The sequence below is a fragment of the Acanthochromis polyacanthus genome, chromosome 2, assembly GCF_021347895.1.
Source record: "Acanthochromis polyacanthus isolate Apoly-LR-REF ecotype Palm Island chromosome 2, KAUST_Apoly_ChrSc, whole genome shotgun sequence".
NCBI classification, from domain to species: domain Eukaryota; kingdom Metazoa; phylum Chordata; class Actinopteri; family Pomacentridae; genus Acanthochromis; species Acanthochromis polyacanthus.
This window is the reverse complement of record NC_067114.1, coordinates 35,746,237-35,763,982: the sequence shown is the minus strand read 5'-3', so window position 1 is coordinate 35,763,982 and position 17,746 is coordinate 35,746,237. Positions and strand designations below refer to the sequence as shown.

At 39.8% G+C, this 17,746-nt stretch overlaps 1 protein-coding gene across 1 annotated transcript in view; it reads left to right on the top strand.

The window, feature by feature from the left end:
* Positions 1 to 17,746, top strand: part of adamts17 (ADAM metallopeptidase with thrombospondin type 1 motif, 17) — a 109,260-nt gene that overhangs the window by 88,276 nt on the left and 3,238 nt on the right. The window contains exons 15-22 of the mRNA XM_051960392.1: positions 2,284 to 2,404; positions 7,265 to 7,345; positions 8,082 to 8,239; positions 8,457 to 8,616; positions 12,556 to 12,691; positions 13,912 to 14,116; positions 16,257 to 16,409; positions 17,506 to 17,683. Of these exons, the coding sequence (XP_051816352.1) occupies positions 2,284 to 2,404; positions 7,265 to 7,345; positions 8,082 to 8,239; positions 8,457 to 8,616; positions 12,556 to 12,691; positions 13,912 to 14,116; positions 16,257 to 16,409; positions 17,506 to 17,683 (1,192 nt within the window). The remainder of the gene's footprint in view (positions 1 to 2,283; positions 2,405 to 7,264; positions 7,346 to 8,081; positions 8,240 to 8,456; positions 8,617 to 12,555; positions 12,692 to 13,911; positions 14,117 to 16,256; positions 16,410 to 17,505; positions 17,684 to 17,746) is intronic.

The window sequence follows — 17,746 nt, the reverse complement described above, 5'->3', positions numbered from 1 at the left end:
ATTTATTTAATTATTTATTTATTTATATTTTGATTTGGCAGTCCTATTGCTCCATAGCTTTCATGCTACACAATACACAACTTTATTCTGTGTTTTTTGCTTTAATTTAACCATGCTAATGTAACACTGCAGCACATGCTGTCCCAGGTTTGGTTATGTTCCAGTTTACATTCTACAGTTTCATTTAGCAGATGCTTTTATCCAAATCGACATGCATCTTAGAGTAGATGGAACACAAACAAGGATCTAATCAGGAGAAAACAACCTGGATCAGAGCCATAAAACAAGTTCAAATGTGATAATAGGACCATTGGTATCTACAGGCAGTGCAGACAAAGTAGGATTTTTTTTGTTGTTTTGTTTTTGTTTTTTTTGCAGTCTGGCTATCCACTGGCCCTGTTGTGGTGATTGCATCAGGTGCCTTTTGTTGGCAGAGCGTAGTGAGGGATTGTAGACCTGAATGCAAAAGTTCAGGTCGAAGAGAGCTGTTTTCATTGTAGTTTTGAATGCAAGTAAAACAGATTTAGATTTTATGTGGGCAGCAACTGGAAGCCAGTACATCCATCATATGGAGGATTAAAGGAAAACACTTAGTCATAATTAGCATCAGTTATCCTTTATTAAGTTGCAGGTCAAATGTGGTTGCATTGTTTGTTCCTTTGTTCATACTTACCTTTCTTTGTTCCTTTGTTCTGGCTCACCATGCAGGACTTGTGTGGGAGGAGGCCAGCCCAGCACTTTCTGAATTTATGCTGTTGGTGATGTCAGAGTTTTTTGTTTCTGATGAAGGTTTCTTTTATATCAAAAGACATTGTTCGGCATTGAGTTTACATGTTTCACTCTCAGGGAGACATTTATAAATGCCTTTAAGTTTATAGTGTGTACAATAATGCTGATTACAGATTTGTTTGCGTCATGGCTAAAGAATAGGTCACCATGCTGTGTGATGGTAGAGCTGAAGCTAGTCGGTGTGAATTGATAAGATAAGATAGACTTTATTGATCTCACAAAGGAGAAATTTACTGTTACAGGGCTCTTAGGAACAAAAAACAGAGGAGTGCAAAAGTCACGAAAGTGCAAGAACAAGATAATACATATTGCACATAATAACAACTACACAGTAGTGTTACATAGTCTGATGGCAGTGGGGATGAAGGACCTGCGGTAGCGCTCCTTCTTGCACTGAGGGTGTCTGAGTCTCGTGCTAAAGGAGCGCCCTTTCTCAGGGGTAGAGAGGTACCTTCTTTGATGGAGAGGTGAGGCTGTGCTGCTACAATGTGAGAGGGTTTTTGAGTAGCTATGAGTTCATTTTGAAATGATTTTTGTTTGTAAATTATTTTTGTGTTATTTTTAGCCTAAGTCTGTAAAATAAAATCGGCCCCTCTTTTACACTTAAGAAATCTGCTGAGTTTTCTTGGCTACCACCTTCCTTGACCTTTCTAGACTACTCTACACATACACAATTAACCAGTAACTGTGTTTACATCCTTGTCTGGACTGTGTGAAATAGAGTTCTTGTGATCTACACACATACAGAGCTGAACTTCCATTCCAGGAAGCTTCCGTTCCTCCTTGTTTTATCACTAAACAGAAGACTATATTATGCAATTGCTTTATTACTGTGTTTCATTGTTCTATTTTTAATTTTGTCATATGTGCATAAAACACTTTGTAACAACTTTTTTGTAACTAGTTTTAAAAAGCGCAGTACAGATATTGCTTAGCTCGCTTACTCTGTCTGCAATGGTTATCAATTTCAAGACTAAAATTCCCTCAGGCACATTGTCTTTAGGGCTGTGGACACATGCTTTATTATTCTGCAGGAGTACTCAGTTAGTTCAGGGTTTCAGAGACCACAACTTGTAAATAGTACACTCTAAATTGATGGAATTGTGGTGAATTTATTGCTTACTGTTATCAAAAACTTTGATTTGTGGATAACTAAATATAATCCACAAGTCAGTTCTTCCCGAATTGTAGACAAGTTAATATCCATGTGAAATAGTTAAAACAGAGGCATCCATTTCCTTGAGTTTTAGCTCCACCTTCTGATGAGCAGAAAAAGTACATACGACATTATGACAAGTTTTTACCCTACATACATTTTTCTTAAATTATAGCATACACGAATGTTTGTTGTCTTACAACAGATGTCCATGTGGACAGAATGATATATCCATACAGACACACACACACACACACACATACAGTAAATGTTAGTTTTCACTGCCAAAGCAAGTCATAAGCCTTACATTTTACTATTCCTTATTGTTCTGTTTGCAGAAAATTGGTTGTGATGGCATCATTGGCTCTTCAGCCAAGGAGGACCGCTGTGGTGTCTGCAATGGAGACGGGCACTCCTGCAAAATAGTGAGAGGAGACTTCAACCACACAAAGGGAATGGGTGAGTTTGTGAGTGTTTAAGATGTAAATAGTATTTTTTGTGGCTATGTTGACATGCAGGTTATATTGTCTTTTTTATAAAACATATTTTCAATCGTTACCTGTTTCTTTCTTATATTTATTGAAGTAAGGGTGATAATTACTGATTCTACTGACGTAGTATGAAGGTATCCTGGTGTTCAGGCAGTTTCTGCCTCACAAAATAAATTAGATTGTAATAGAGTAATTTTTCATTGTTTTGTGTTTTATAGAATTCTTTGGTCATGAAGTACAAATGTCAATCTTGGAATGGGAAACATCACTTGTATCTTGTTGATGCACATGAATCCATAAAATCCTTCTTAAATCCAGTTTAGGGGGGGGTTACTGTGTTACAGTCAGCATTTGAATAAAATTTACTCAGTCCTGTTCCTCTGAATAAGATATGATTAAACGGAAAAACATAGTACTTATGCCTATTGTACTGTCAGACAGTTACGCAGCCTTTTCAAGCTCCTGTTGGTCCAGATATCACGTACGATTAAAGCAAACCCAGTTACTCATATTTACACTGTTTGAACTTACTGTTGAATGTTCATGGACTTTCTGGGAATTTTACAGAATTCTGCAACAGACACATTAAGTCAGGATCATACCAGGAATAGAAGGTAGTGTGTATGGGTGTGTGTGTGTATGCGTGCGTGTATTATTGTGTGGGTACAAGTGCACACAGCGCACATGCTCGGTGTTATCCACAGGACACGTGACCTCAATTTCACTTCCTCGTCTTGTCCTCCAGTTTCCACTAGACTGTGTAAGAGGCTCTCTACCTGTGTGATGACTAAGCCAAGAGCTGCCCCCAAGTGTTTCTCATGTAAGGTGCATGCACTGTGTGTGTTTTCTGCACTGCCTGGAGTGTTTTACTGCAAGTATATGAGGGAAGCATATTACGTGCTTCCCTGGGGTGTATGGTCTTTAAAAAAAAGTGCTGCGCTACATTTACATCAGATTTTTGAGCCTGTGCTGCACATTGGGTTGGTGGTTAGCACTGTCACCTTGCAACTAGAAGATCCTTAGTTCGTGTCCTGGCCTGGGCCTGGGGTCTTTCTGTGTGAAGTTTGCATGTTTTTCCTGTGTCAGTGTGGATTTTCTCTAGGTACTCTGACTTCCTGCTGCAGTCCAAAAACATGTTGAGGTTAATTGGGGATTCTAAATTGTCCGTTGGTGTGAATGTGAGTGTGATTGTTTGCCTTGATGTGTAGCCCAGTGATTGACTGGTGACCTGTCCAGGGTGTCCCTTGCCTTCACTCTGTCAGCTGAGATAGACTCCAGTCAGCCAGTTAAAAATCACAGTCACAGTGAGCTAGAACACACATCCACATCACACACACCTTGAAGACCACACACAAATGCACAAGCACACGCAAACACACACACACGAAATGAAAAATTTAGATTATGCGTATGTAGCAAAATTTGTTGAAATTAGCCTCATACGGCTGCAGCAAATAACGTAGATATGTGTCGACTGCAACACACCTGATGGTAGGAACTATGCTTTATGATTAAAATTGCACTCGTTAATTAGGGGCACCATTCTCTGTTTGCCTGAGAAAATGATCAATTTAGACTAAGTTTCAAAGAGACTTTGATGAAAAAGAAATTGCTCTGACCTGATTTTCTCTCTTCTTTGTTCTTTTATTCTGAAGCCCGAGTCAGTTGCATTTTTCTTCTCACCTTCGTGTTCTGCAAGCCGCCTTTTCTACAAGTCCTTTTGCTTTCCAGTGACTTTCCTCTTTATATGAAGTTTTGGAGCCAAATTCAAATTAGCATCTCACCAGTCATGGATGTGTTCCTCCCAATGGGTGGTGTTGAGCTTCACTGTCCAGGAAAGGTCAGAGGCAAAATATATTTAGAACTTACTGTTGTTCAAGGCCAGGACTGTGATTAAACATTTAAAGTTTAAGCGAGATTGAAGCATGCAGGGGTAGTTAGACAGCAGTTTATATTTCATGGCAAAGCATCAAATTTGTGGACTGCGCCATGGCCACGCCCTTTGACTGATGCAGTGATTTTAATAAGTTGTCATCATTAAGGCCTGTTTTATATACTGTTCAAATTTGATGTCTATTTGATCTATGAGTAGTTAACCACTGAAAACGACCAAAATTACCAAAAATCTCACAAATGACCCAAGATGGTGGACTTCCTGTTGGGTTTAGGTTTTGTTCTTTTTTGTTCGCCCTGATGTGCTACATATGCATACTAAATATAGTGGATGAAGGTGAAATATGCTGCAGGGGTTATTTGTTAAAAATGCTGCAGGAGGACACTATGACAAATGTAGTGCTGAAATGCATAAAGTGTACTTCCTTTACCCAGTTATGATGTATGTGCCAAGTTTGGTGAATTTCCAACCATTCCTAATGTGTCGAAAGTATTTGCTGTTTTATGGCTAGGGCTCAAATTTCTAGGGGCCACCATGGCCACGCCCTTTGACCTTTGCAGAAGATTCCTGTTGTATATACCGTCCAAATTTGAGGTTTCTTGGAGTTACCCTTCATGATTTTCTAGCTCTTGAAAATGACAAAAATCACCAAAAATCCCACACCTAATTCAAAATGGCAGACTTCCTTTTGGGCTTAGAGGATGGCTCCAAGTGGCTTTTGTGCATCCTACATATGCCTACCAAATTTTGTGGACGTAGGTGAAACGTGCTGTGGAGACAACTTGTTAAAAATGCTGCAGGATGTGATATGGTACGTGCAGTGACGAGATGCAAACAGTGTCCTTCTTTTAGCCGACTGTGATGTGTGTGGTATTTTGGTGAGGTTTTGAGCATTCCTAACCTGCCAAAAAGTACTTTGTTTATCACGGCGACGATGCGTTGTCACGACAGCAGTGTTGTAGCAAAACTCAAAATCTTCACACTGTGGCATTTCCAAGGGCTGAAGACTGAGCTGACCGATTTCTAGAATTATATGACAAAATTTGTGGCAAAGGGATGTGCAAATGTAATGCCTAAACTTTCTCCTACCAATAGGTGGTGCTGTTACAATGACTACATTTTTGAGTGTGGATGTCTTCAGACTGGGCCTGGTGTCCAGCATATGAAGTCTGGCACAGATTTGATCATGTCCAGCTGAGATGTAAACACTTCAGTAGTCATGGCGAGACATAAAAATTTTTTCCCGCCATCATAAACTTGATGTTTGATGACAAGTCACCATTTTCTCATCATCCGCGTCTTAAGGGTTATGTCACCACAGTTGAGATGAATATGGGCAACATGCTAACAACAGTACATCAAAGTGTAAAAAATGAGATTTCCTTTGCCAGCAGGTGGTGCTATGACTGTCAATGTATTTCATCATATGGATGTGATCAGGGCAGGACTCTGATCATACATGTAAAGTTTCAGACAGACCGGAGCATGTTCAGGGCATTTACACAGCACCTGATGTTTTATGGTGAAGGATCAAACTTCCAGAGGCTGCCATGGCCACGCCCTTAGACTTATGTAGAACATTTTGATAACTTTTGATCACTAAGGCCTTTTGTATGTACTGTCCAAATCTGAGGTAATTTGGAGTTACGCCCTTTGAGTTTATAGCTCTTAAAAATGTGCAAAAATCATCAGGTTTCAAACAGTCGATTCAAAATGATGGAGTTCCTGTTAGGTTTAGGATATGGGTGTTGCTGACTTTTTTGTTCAGCCTGACATGCTGCATATGCCTACCAAATTTGGTAGCTGTAAGTGAAATGTGCTGCCTGTAGTAGATGATACAAATTTTCTACGTGCAATTCTCCTAAAATATCCAATTTTTCGGCAATCCCGATGTGTGTGCAGAGTTTCACACATTTTCAAGTATGTACAGGCCACCAAATTTGAGTTTCAAAAAACTAAAAAATAATTCACAATCAGGTTTCAATAGGGTGTTTCATGAAACCCGAGCACCTGTTGTTGGACCCTAATAATAGCAATTCCTTGCATTATGGTAGAAGTCACCAAATAAGAAACCTATGGGTTTCAATAGGGTCTTTACACCATTCGTTGCTTGGACCCTAAAATTAACCATAGGGTTTTAATAGGGTCTTCACACCATTCGGTGCTGGGACCCTAATAAACCCATCCATTTTAAGAGGATCCTACACATCTTTGGTGCTCAGACCCTAATTAAATGAACTGACTGCTGAAAATGCTGCTGCAGTCCCTTTAGGTTTCTTGTGCATTATGAGAAGCGTTCAGCTCATCATCTAAAAAGAATTATCTAAAGAGTCATCATCTGAGTTACCATAGTTTTTCTGCCAGCACAAACTAGTCTGACTATTCTCCTCTGACATCCTTTGTCAACAAGGCATGTGTAACTGCAGAACTGCCACCTACGCCATATTTCTTTTTCACACCATTCTTAATGGACTCCAGAGAGTGTGGTGTAACTCCAGAAAGGTCACCAGTACAAGAAATACTCACACCAGTCCATCTGGCACCAACAATCATGCCATGGTCAAAGTCACTGATATCACACTTTTTCATTCTGAGGTTTGATAAATATTTCAGGATTGTATGAATTTCACTGGTGTTTTTAATGAATTGTGCAGAAAGTATTGAAAATGAGTGAAATACGACTAAGAGTAAATTTAGAAAAAAATCAAGACATTTTTTTTTAAACTGTAAAATATAACATATTTGGAAAAAGAAGAGCAAAAATGTTGTTTTTAAGTATAATAATCTAATATCTTTAATATAAAAGCAAAACTAGATATGGCTCTCTAAATGACTCCACTACACTCAGAGGAAAGAAAAATCTACTATACAACAGTGTCCGTGACTGTAGGTCTTTGAATTTGTTTTCACCTCGTTTTTTTGTCTCTTTGTCAGGCTACATCGAGGCTGTGGTTATCCCTGCAGGAGCTCGGAGGATTAAAGTAGTGGAGGACAAACCTTCACATAGCTTTCTGGGTAATTCTGTCTGTGTCTTACATAGTGTCCTTAAGAATCTTGACAACTATCACTGCCAGCTTTCAGACAAATACCATATGTCTTTGTACACATTTGGCGGTGGGCTACAGTAAGCCTACGTTACTTTACTCCTACTGCATTCATTCATGATTATTTGTATCTGATTTGGATGAAGCGATGGAAAACATGGTGGATTTTCTAGAAACACTGTATATGTTCAATTAGTTCAACAGATAACACTGGCAGGAATGCTTTTACACATGTATTAATATTGATGTATTAGTTAAATCCAGTATATCGAGTATACTCTACTTGCATTTTAGTAGGTAAGATAACCTTTTGAGTTAAACCAAGACCTCTTCATGTCAAGCACCAGCTGGCTATGGAGCAGCCGTGCACAACTGGTGGCATTTCGCTCTCACTCAGTATTTTCTAAAACAAAAGGAAGAAGATGTTTTGTAGGCAGCAATTGAGAGTGAAGGGGTGGTAGAGGATTCTGCGTTAGTGAGATACTGACATAGCCACTGTAGACCAACATATTTGTCAGTTATGTCTATAATAGGAATAGGTGGCTAAATAAGTAGAGCAGCTTGATTTAAAGAAAAAAAAAAGGACAACCACACATCAATGTGTAACATTAGATAAATAAGACTGAGATGCACATGGACAGAATAGGTGGCAAAAATTGTATTGTGTGTGAAAGTGTTATTTCTGATTTCTTGTGTATTCTTTACAGCCCTAAAAGACTCCAGTAAGAGGTCCATCAACAGTGACTGGAAGATTGAACTTCCAGGAGAGTTTGAACTGGCTGGGACCACAGTGCGCTATGTCAGAAGAGGACTGTGGGAGAAAATGTCTGCCAAGGGACCCACTAAGACTCCCTTACACCTGATGGTAAACAGATCAGTCAGCAGGGGGGTTGTTTCAGCTGTTGCTAATTAGCGTTATTCTGTGAACAGACTGATCCTATATGATCTATACCTGCTGTATCCTGTAGAGGGTAGGAGGGAGCTCAAGCTCCATCTGACATTAGGGAAGAGGTGTGGTTAATGACAATGACCTGAGCAGCCCTAACTATAAGCTTTATCAATGTTTATATTCATGTTCCCAGGTGCTTCTCTTTCATGACCAGAGCTATGGGATCCACTATGAGTACACAGTGTCTCTGAACACAACTCAGAACAGGAACAGTGAGGGACAGAGGGAACCAGAGTATCTCTACATATGGACACACAGCAGCTGGCAAGACTGCACTGTCCAATGTGGAGGAGGTAAGATCTCTTATTTTTTTGGTTGATATCAATCACATAAAACTTAGCCAAGACTTTCCAAAATGATTACTCTTATGCCATTGCAGATACAATTATGTTGTAACATGAAGCACTATAGAATTCCAACAATGGTTCTTTTGAAATCAGAAAAATGAAGCTTTGTTCTCACTTGTGTATATGTTCTAAATCAATTTCATATCAAAATGTAAGGTTCTTGTTGTTATAACATAGGATTCAATAGCATACAGCCAAAGAAAAAATCAAATACAAGCATTGTTTTCCCTGCTATGGCAGCTATGATTAGTTAGATGTTACTCAGTATGCTGTTTACTCTACATGGGATGTCAAGCAGATAAAGTCAAATCCACAATAAAAAAAAGAGGCAAGCTGAGCTGTGGTGGGCTTCCCCCAGACAGCTTCACTGACTTCTCATCCAGGGGCACCTGAACACTTCTCCAGGATAAAGTTTTGTATTGAGCAGTTGTGTTTGAGTATTGTTTTCTCGTAATAAGTAGAATCCTAAATCATGATTACAAGAAAACTTTGAGTCATTTCTTTTCGTCTTTGCATTGAACTATGCTGAGCAATATCCTAATAGCAGTTAATAAAGACAATCTAAAGAGGGAGATGTTCTTAAAAGAGCTTATGATGACTGCTACATACCTTTTGTCATTACAATTCCAATCAATGCGCAGTGAATTTGTTCCATCAGATCCCTCGATTGTCTGCAACACCTGACAATGAAATACCATTGCTGGTGAGGCATGGTGGTGACTGCTTTAGGCTGTAGAGCTGCCACTCAGCTGCAAAGACCAGGACGCTGATCAGTTTTACAGAAATGAAGTAAAATCAAGAGAGGTCATTAAAGAAAACCTGCCTGACAGACTTCATGATGGCACTCAAAGACATTTCAATGAAAGCAGATAAAATAATCTCTGGGTCATTCCATATCATTTCATCAAGTGGTCCCCACCTGACCCTCTCAGATTTTTCTAATTTTTTACATACTTATAAAACATTATATATGATGGGAAAATCCAAAATTTCAAGGCTTAATTGTAAATGGTTCCAAAGTTATGAGCATTTGAAGTAGGTAGGGGGTACCCTAAAATTGCGACCAAAATTAAGACTTGAAATTCTGGGCTATTTTCAGGCTTCTATAACTTCTGAACAAAAAGAGCTAGATGTCTGAAATTTTCAGGATCATTTCATAGGAATCCATAGTCCTAGGAAATGTGAAAATATTTATTTAAAATGTATAATTGCATGTTACAGAGAATGACAAAGTTGAGATTTTATCCATCGCAAACTTTTAAACTACTTTTGGCCACCTGTTACACAAAAACTAATCATCATATTTATTAGAAATTTGATGTGCTGTATCTTGGCTACGTAGGGAATGGATCTGTGTAAAATAAAGGTTCTGTGTTATGTTATGTATGATATATGAACAGCTTCGGATTCAAAGGTCAATATCGGCATGTGGGATAGGTAGTATCACAAAATAAGACACCATGTGAAAGTACAAGAATTGCCCTAAGTTTTGACAGTAAATACAACTTGCTTCTATTAATCCTTCTATGTCAAATGTTCAAATTAAATATGTACATTTTCACCCCATATTTTAGCATCTATTTTTTTTTAATGAAATCAGTTGATTTCATATGGAATGACCCCTCTCGCAATCCAGGCATGTAAAACTTGAGACTGAACTGAGAAGACTCATAGCTGTAGTGGAGATTGGTGGTCCAAAATGGTACATTTATCAGTTTAAAATAAATCTCCAACACAATAAAGTGCATGGGCCTGGGATCTTTCTGCATGGAGTTTGCATGTTCTCCCTGTGCTCCCGTGGGTTTTCTCCGGGTACTCCGGCTTCCTGCCACAGTCCAAAAATATCCATCCATCCTCTATACACCGCTTTATCCTCATTAGGGTCGCGGGGGGGCGCTGGAGCCTATTCCAGCTGACTCGGGCGAAGGCAGGGGACACCCTGGACAGGTCGCCAGTCTGTCGCAGGGCTACATACACAGACAAACAATCACACTCACATTCACACCTACGGGCAATTTAGAGTACTCAATTAACCTCAGCATGTTTTTGGACTGTGGGAGGAAGCCAGAGTACCCGGAGGAAACCCACGCATGCTCAGGGAGAACATGCAAACTCCATGCAGAAAGATCCCAGGCCCACAGTCCAAAAATATGTTGAGGTTAATTAGCATATTTAGATTACCCTGTAGGTGTGTGTTTGTCTGTATATGTAGCCCTGTGACAGACTGGTGACCTGTCCAGGGTGTCCCCTGCCTTCGCCCGAGTCAGCTGGGATAGGCTCCAGCACCCCCCGCAACCCTAGTGAGGATAAAGCGGTGTATAGAGAATGGATGGATGGATGGATCTGTAAAATTATGTCTTGCAAACTAGCAAGACACAAGTTTACCCGACTGCTGTTTCCACAACTCACTCTCTTGGTGTTTTGGGGTTTTCCACCTCTTTTTGGGACCAGGAGGATAATTCCTGCATTCACAAGAGGGGCTCTTCGTAACTTCTGTAACGGATGTAAAGAGCTATCAATAGATTTCAGTGAAAACGTGTTAACAGTCTAATCAGAGAATTATGTGGTAGAATATTGATCTATTGTAGTATCTCAATTCAAAATTGTTTGTGGTCCAAAGGTTCAGCATTGTTTAGGTCAAACATCAAAATGTAAAGCTAAATTGTTAAAATCACGTGGATGATGCAACAGTTGCAGGTCCCAGTATCTCAATAACCGTAAGTGATTTGAATCCAGGTAAAAATGGTAAAAAAAATAAAAATAAAAATTGAAAAAAGTTTATTGAAAGACCTTTCTGTGAGCAAACCGACATCGTCATTTAGGAAAGTCAAACAAAAATGACCTGAATAGTTAAAGCTCACAGGGAGGCAGCAGTGACTCTATGGTGCACATCTTCAAGTGGACAGGTTCAATCACCAGAAGACCACAGTTGATTCTATTCTTGTCAGCAAAGAAAACGCAGCTGAAGCTTCAGTCTGCACAGGCTCATGAGATGCAGACAGTGACAGATTATTAAAGCGTGGCCTCATCTGACAAATTATTGTCCTGGCTAATTCAACAGCATATTAGAGCAGACTTTCCTCTGTGGTACACTCACACAGAGGACATTGCCGTCCTAATTGTCAGACACCCCGCTAACACTGTCCTGGCCAAGTCTTTTTATCCTCTCACTGCTTTGTAATTGGTGCTCAAAATGTTTTACATGTATGTGAGAAGAGCACTTTGAAGTTGCAGTCTGCTGCTTTTATTGTGGATTCAAGGTCTCGTGCTTCTGGATTAGTAACAAGCAAAGCAGCAAAATGTATGTGTGGTGTTTTGCATCTGGATGTTGCCTTGGCTCTTGTGGGCTCTGGGATGAGTCCTCTGTGGATCAGGCTTTTTGTGGTGCATCCTGTAAGATGCTCTACCAGAATGGGATCTTTGGAGTGTGGAGGTTGGGTCAAAACTCTGGGCTTCTTGTTGTGTTATTTGAGCTATACATGACTGGGAGAGACCAGTGTTTCTGTCAGTGAATGCTGTTGCCATGGGGGTGTTTGCTTGGTCTAAAGCAGCACTTAGGGTGGCGATACATGTCAAATTCACATTATGATATTCACATGAATGCCAGCGCAGGTGTTTCACAGCAGAGCATTGCATTGCAATGAGATGTCAGTATTCTTCACCTGTACCATACCGTGGGTTTAATTTTGTTGCTGATCAGTGTATATTTGTACCTCAGCAGTCACAACTGCATAATAAAAATCTGTTTATTAGGGGTATTGACTCAAACGACTGATTACCTAATTGTCTCCAGTTGTTTCTGGATGGGTTCCTTAACCCCTTACAATATGTGTAGTGCTGACAAACCGTTTATGTGTGTATATGTGTGTGTTTGTTGGTGTGCAGGTGAAAGAAGGACAGTGGTTTCCTGTATTAGGATAGTCAATAAAACCATGGAGGTGGTCAACGATAGTTACTGTCAACCTGAGAACCGGCCACAGCCCCAAGTACGGCTCTGCAACTCCCACCCCTGCCAGTACCGGTGAGACAGACACTCGCTCACTGAGCAATTGTTTTTGCTTTCAAGGTGGATGCCAAAATGAAAACAAATGAACTGTAAATATTCTGCAAAACCAAATAATGAATTTTAATTATGTAGTTGTTTACTGCACTAACGGTGTCCAAATATGAGGATATCACTGTCAGACGACCATAGTCTGAAATACTACTCATAGTTGAAAAAGCAGCCATGTAAGATTCTATATCGATCACACTTACATGTTTAAACATAAACACACACTTAGAAAACTCAGTAAGCACTATGAGATGTGCCAAACTGCAATGAACAGTTAAAACAGTAGTCTCTGATGAATGGCAGAACATCTGGTAGACATATTAAGTTGTAGAGTGGGAGCTGGATGAATGGCACACATATTTGTGGCGATGTTCTTATTCAGTAATATGGAGGGATTGGATTTATTACATAGACTGCAACTGGCCATCAGGGGGCTGTCTAGATATTTCAGCTTCTCTTCTGGGGAGGGGTTATGTCATCTGTCTTCATCCCGTCTACAGTCTACAGATATTGTCTGGGATTCATTTGATTGGTCACGAAGTGAAAATGGGTAATGAAGTCGAGCAAGGTCCTGCAGGATTTCTTAATACAACTAATGTTGGATTTCTGACCATTATCACTCACTGCTGCCTGCTCTTAAAAACAGTGGTGCATTCACAGCTGTACAATATAGAGTTCCATGGGTTTTTATGTCCTCTGTCATCCCACAGGGAAAAAGTTTTTTTTTTACTGAGTAGTATTAAAGTATCAACATTTGTATTACTTTGGAAGGATTAGTCTTTCTAGGGCAGTAAATACACGTTATACATTTCTTAATAGTATCTTATGCTCTTGTGCTTTATTTATTAAGGAGAGCTTATTTTTACCAGTATATTCATGTGTCATACTCAGAATCTTTTTCAACCTAATTCATTGACTCTATCCTTCTGTTCAGCACTAAATATCAGAGCCCGCAGTTTGTTTTTTGACCGCCCACAGCAACGTTTAAACCACCCGTTCCGATGAGATTAAGTCCTGTGGGATCTTAATCCAAATGTAGTTCTCTGAAGTAGATACTCATCAGTTTTCTTGTTGCTCGAGTGTAAGAGATGCTGTAGATGTAATTTAACAATCATGTTGTCCATTCAGACCAAAGCAAATAGATGTAGGTTCTAAACTCTCACAATCTTTGTACATATTTTTTACAGGTGGGTGACAGGTGAGTGGGGAGCCTGCTCTGTCACATGTGGTAAGGGTCTTCAGCAGAGGGAGGTGGTTTGTGTTTACCACCTACAGAATGGCTCACTTATCCACACCAGAGACCTGTACTGCCAGGGAGGAAAGCCTTCTGTCCTACAGGGCTGTGAGGGCAACCTCTGCCTCACAGTGTGGGAGGCTTCAGAGTGGTCCAAGGTACAGCACACACACAGCTAGGGAGGGAAGGTACGAGAATGCACTTTTACATTAAAAGTAAAAGTGGTATGCCTAAGACATTTTACTCAAGTATAAACACTGGTCATTTAAACTATAGTCTGTGTATATGTTACTGTCTTACATTTGGAAAAAAAGAGTAAGGCTTTCTAAATACATGTAGAGAACGCTGTCTTTTCCTTTGCATGCACCTGATTATCACTTATAATCAGAAACAAGGTTAAATCTCTTGAGAGCTACAGTCAGGTCCATTAATATTTGGACATTGACACAATTTTCAGAATTTCGACTCCATCAGAGTGGATTTGAAATGAAACAATCCAGATATACTTAAAGTACAGACTTTCAGAATTAATTTGAGGGTATTTACATCCAAATCAGATGAACAGTGAAGGATTTCCAGCGCATTTTAGATGTGCCCTCCACCTTTTTAAGGGACCAAAAGTAATTGGACAATTGAATGATCAGCTGTTCTATGGCCAGGTATGTGTTATTCCTCCATTATTTCAGTAACAAGGAGCAGATAAAAGGTCTATAGTTCATATCAAGTGTGGTATTTGTGTTTGGAATCTGGTGAAGTCAACTCTCAATATGAAGTCCAAACAGCTGTCACTATCAGTGAAACAAGCCATCACTAGGCTGAAAAACCAAAACAAACCCATCAGAGAGATAGCAAATACATTAGGTGTAGTCTTTAAAAGAAAGAACAACCTGATAAGCTCAGCAAAGCCGTAAGACCCAGAAGACCATAGAAAATATGTGTGATGGATGACAGAAGAATCCTTTCATTGCTCAACAAAAAACCCTTCACAACAGTTGGTCAGATCAAGAAGACTCTCCAGAAGGTAGGCATATTTAAGAGAAGACTTCAGTAGAGTGAATCCAGAAGGTTCAACACAAGGTGTAAACCATTGGTGGCCAGATTAGAACCTGTGCAGTTCTGGAACAACATCCTATGGACAGATGATATCAAGATGAACTTGTACCAGAGTGGTGTGAGGAGAATAGTATGGAGAAGGGAAGGAAGTACTCAAGATCCAAAGCATCATCATCAGTGAAGTGTGGTGGTGGTAGTTTGATGACACTGGCATGGATAGCTGAAAATGGAATTGGTTCTCCTATATTCATTGATGCTTTGACTGATGATATGAAAGCAGGATGAATTCTGAAGTCTTTCGGGCAATATTATCTGCTCATATTCAGCCAAATGCTTCAGAACTCATCGGGCAATGCTTCACGGTGCAGATGGAAAATGACCCGAAACATACTTAGAAAGCAACCAAAGAGTTTTTAAGGTAACGAAGTGGAATCAGTCATGTGAACTGAATTCAACTGAGCATGTATTGCCATTGCTGAAGACAAAGCTGAAGCGAAAATGGATGAAGAACAAGCAGGGACTGAAGACAGCAGCAGTAGAGGTCTGACAGAGCATCCCCAGGGACCAAACCCAGTGTCTGGTGATGTCTATGGGTTCCAGACTTCAGACTGTCATTGACTGAAGTCTGGAACCCATAGACCAGATATTAACCAGATATTAATCAATTTGATTTAAGATTATGTTAGTTTGTCCAATTACTTTTGGTCCCCTAAAAAATTAGAGGGAAAAATGTGGTCATCCAAAATGTGTTTTAATTCCTATGCTGTTCAACTGATTTGGATGTAAATTCCCTCAAATTACACCTGAAAGTCTGCATTTTCTGCACATTTGCATTGCTTCGTTTCAAATCCACTGTGGTGGTGTACAAAAAAAATTTTTGTACAAAATTTTTGTTAGTGACCAAATATTTATGGACCTGACTGTGTGACACCATGACTTCTGCAACAAGTATCAATCAGCAGCATAATTAAAGAGCAGAATAAAGTATCACCAAGCACTAAGCTCTACAGCAGCTGCAGTTGGAGAATCCACCATGAGTATTTTTGTTACACTCAACATGCACCTGTTAGTCACACAATGTTGTGAGTGTGTCAGAGACACAAAATCCGCTTTCTTGACAGTGTAGATGCAATATTTTTTACCACAACGGCGCTACTATGGTTCAGCTTCTTACAGTAGCAACGTAGCAATAACATTGTTTTCCACTATTGACATTTTATTTTATTTTTCTGTCACCTTTTCCAGTGTTCATCATCTTGTGGTCAAGGTGTTCGCAGACGGACAGTGTCATGTACAAACCCTCAGGGTCTATGTGATCCTTTGTCCCAGCCAACTCAAGAGGAACACTGTGAGGACTACTCGAAATGTTACGAATGGAAAACTGGAGGCTGGTCCAAGGTATGACTTTCATCAAACCCCATGGATCTATTCTCATAGGACTGGTCAAACAATCACACTTACATTCACACCTATGGACAATTTAGAGTCACCTGTTCACCTCAGCATGTTTTTGGACTGTGGGAGGAAGCTGGAGAAAACCTATGCATGCACAGGGAGAACATGCAAAGTCCATGCAGAGAGATCCTAGACCCAGGCCGGAATGGGAACCGGGGATCTTCTAGTTGTGAAGCGACAGTGCTGAACACCGCATTACTGTCCAGCCCAAAATTAAATATGATGATATTAATAAATGATAATGCAAACTCCACAAAGAACGATCACTATGCAGCCCCTGTGTATATAATGATCTTTTTAAATCCTTTTCTTTTAGCATCCACTCCATGGAGCAGCATTCTTGTATTTACCTCTTGATGTGACCATGGAGCAATCTGATCCTTTTCTTGGGAGAGAAATGAAAATACATCGGGTCCATAGCTAGAAATGTATGGCATTGCTTGGTGGTCAACATTTGAACAACAACACAAAGAGACAATTTTAACCAATGGAAAGCCTTCCTGAGAGTGAATGAAAACAAAGCAGAGTTTTTGTGAAAATGTTGACAACCAGAGAAGGCGTTTGGCCCAAGTCCCAGAACCTGTAAATTGCAAATGCAAAAAGAACATATTTATGGGTACAGCTCTATGTAAACGTGAAGAAGACCATGGAAATGACAAAAGACCCAAACGTGTCTTTGAAATAGAAATTTGGGTGGTAAATCTTTTGTGTTTGACACAATCATTTTAAGCTGAGAAGGCCATATTGGATATTAATCTGCTCTTTACAGTTGTTATATTGTTAATGTTAATGGACAAAACGGTTAAGCTTTTAAAACTCTACACAATGGATGCAAAAGATGTTATAGTATGGACCCTAGCTTAGATTCTCAGCTACTGTGATTTCCTTTTCGCAGCATCTCTCAATCATGCCCCCCAAATTTTTGCTGTAATCTCATGTCAACTAAAGAAAATGAACTGTAAAAACGTCACTTTTTTTCTTCTTGAATAGAACTACAGCATGTGCAGTGAAATCTGACACCTTTCATTGACTGTTTCAGTGCTCATCATCCTGTGGAAAGGGCCTGCAGTCACGAGTGGTCCAGTGTATGCACAAAGTGACTGGTCGTCACGGTAACGACTGCCCTGTGACACTGCGACCGCCAACCTACCGACCCTGTCACCATGGTACCTGCAATGAGAAAATTAATGTGAACACCATCACCTCCCCTAGGCTAGGTGAGACACTCATCACAACCGCAGTTTACATTTTTCAAGTCTAAAATGCTTTGCACAGTGACA